This window comes from Physeter macrocephalus, chromosome 14 (assembly GCF_002837175.3).
Source record: "Physeter macrocephalus isolate SW-GA chromosome 14, ASM283717v5, whole genome shotgun sequence".
Classification (NCBI taxonomy): Eukaryota; Metazoa; Chordata; class Mammalia; order Artiodactyla; family Physeteridae; genus Physeter; species Physeter macrocephalus.
The window spans coordinates 82,590,967-82,592,590 of NC_041227.1; the positions used below are offsets into that span (position 1 = coordinate 82,590,967).

The 1,624-nt window shown below is 45.3% G+C and overlaps 1 protein-coding gene across 3 annotated transcripts in view; it reads right to left on the bottom strand.

The window, feature by feature from the left end:
- The window catches only part of AKAP10 (A-kinase anchoring protein 10), a 67,047-nt gene that overhangs the window by 1,158 nt on the left and 64,265 nt on the right, over positions 1-1,624 (bottom strand). For all 3 annotated transcript variants that reach the window (XM_055090504.1, XM_055090503.1, XM_055090502.1), the window contains one exon: positions 724-833. In XM_055090504.1, the coding sequence (XP_054946479.1) occupies positions 724-833 (110 nt within the window). The remainder of the gene's footprint in view (positions 1-723; positions 834-1,624) is intronic.

Consider the following 1,624-nt stretch of genomic DNA (forward strand, 5'->3'; position numbering starts at 1 on the left):
CATTCGCTGCTCGTGTGTGTGTGTGTGTGTGTGTGTGTGTGTGTGCGTGTGTGTGTGTGTGTGTGTTTTGACCACTGTGAACACTGCTATATTACATTAATCCTTTATGTATTGGTGCTTTTATTTCTTGGAATAGATTCCCGGGAGTGGGATTGCTTGGTGTAAGTATATGGATTTTTAAATGTAATGAATTTTTCCAGATTGCTTTTCCTAAAGTGCTGCCACAGTTCCATTTCTACCTCTTTATTTTTCCCAGTCTATGGGCAATAAAATGATGTTTTATTTTTCTTTAATATGTTTTCCCCTGGAAACTAAGGAGTATGCACATTTTTTTCATATATCTGTAGGCCATTTGGGTCTGCTCTTTTGTGATTTGTCTCTCTTAATGGAATGTGTCAGAGTTCTCTGTGGAATTATATAATACACACACTTTCGTCATTTGCCTTGAGACTACTGTTTTTCCAAATCCAGAATTCACCCTTTGCTTTGTTTACAGTATCCCTCATTTCACATTTTTAATTTGCAAACATGTATTTCTTTCCCCCCCACTCCCCCATCTTCTGGGTTTCCTGTGCTAGTTGGGAAGTTCTCTCTCTTTTTTTTTTTTTGCATTTAATTTTTTAAATCCATGTGAAATTTAGCTTTTCCTAAGGTATAAAAATAAAACTCTACTTTTAAAAATTGCTCTTTCATTTCCCCAGGATAATGGATTAAGTGAAGCACCTCTGTTTTGCGATGTCTCTGGCATTCCTTTTATTCCCGTCTGCTGCGTTGGGCCCAGGGACTTCTGTGATGGAAGCAGGCGTAGTAGACGTTTGACTGGAGGACTGGCCCTGAGAGTTGGAGTTCAAAGTCAGCACAGTGGCTCAGGGCAGAGTTCATGCAAGATGTAGAGAAAAAAATGTGACTCCAGGTCAGTGAGGCGGTAAAGTCGAGCATCCCTTAAGAAGGCCTATGCCAGTCTGTGGGGACAAACGGAAGTGGAGGTGACGGTCTGAGACAGCACCACCACGCCAGGAACCAGGGAGGTGGCCGAGACTGACCCCAAGACCGTGCGGGATGACACCTCAGTGGCGCAGACACTCCTGCAACAGATGCAAGGTAAGTGACAGACCGCGTCCAGCCAGATCTTTGGAAGAACTGAGGACATGAGCAGTCGCATTGATGACCCGGAGGAAAACATCGCAGGCCTCATGATACAAACTGGGGTGGAAGAGCTGGATGGTGAAGGCAAGACCCTGCCGCACAGAAGAGTTGGGTGGTGCTCACTTACACTGAAACCTGGAGCACCCTTTCTACAAGCCAAGAGAAGCCGGATGGCTTTTTGCAGCCACCTGCTATGCGTGGACATGTTCTATACTCTAAAGTGTGCATTCTTCTTAGCACATGTTATATAGTTAGTTTATAGAGTGATTTCCCTCCCCTACCCCCCCATGTTTCCTGAACACGGTAACTTCACATCTTGGACCTTGGTCAGTTGTGCTGTTGAACACGAAAACTTCGGCAGTTCCTGAAAAAGAAAGAAAGAGAGAGAGAGAGGAAGGGAGGAAGGAAGGAAGGAAGGAAGGGAGGGAGGGAGGAAGGGAGGAAGGGAGGGAGGGAGGGAGGGAGGGAGAGAGAGAGG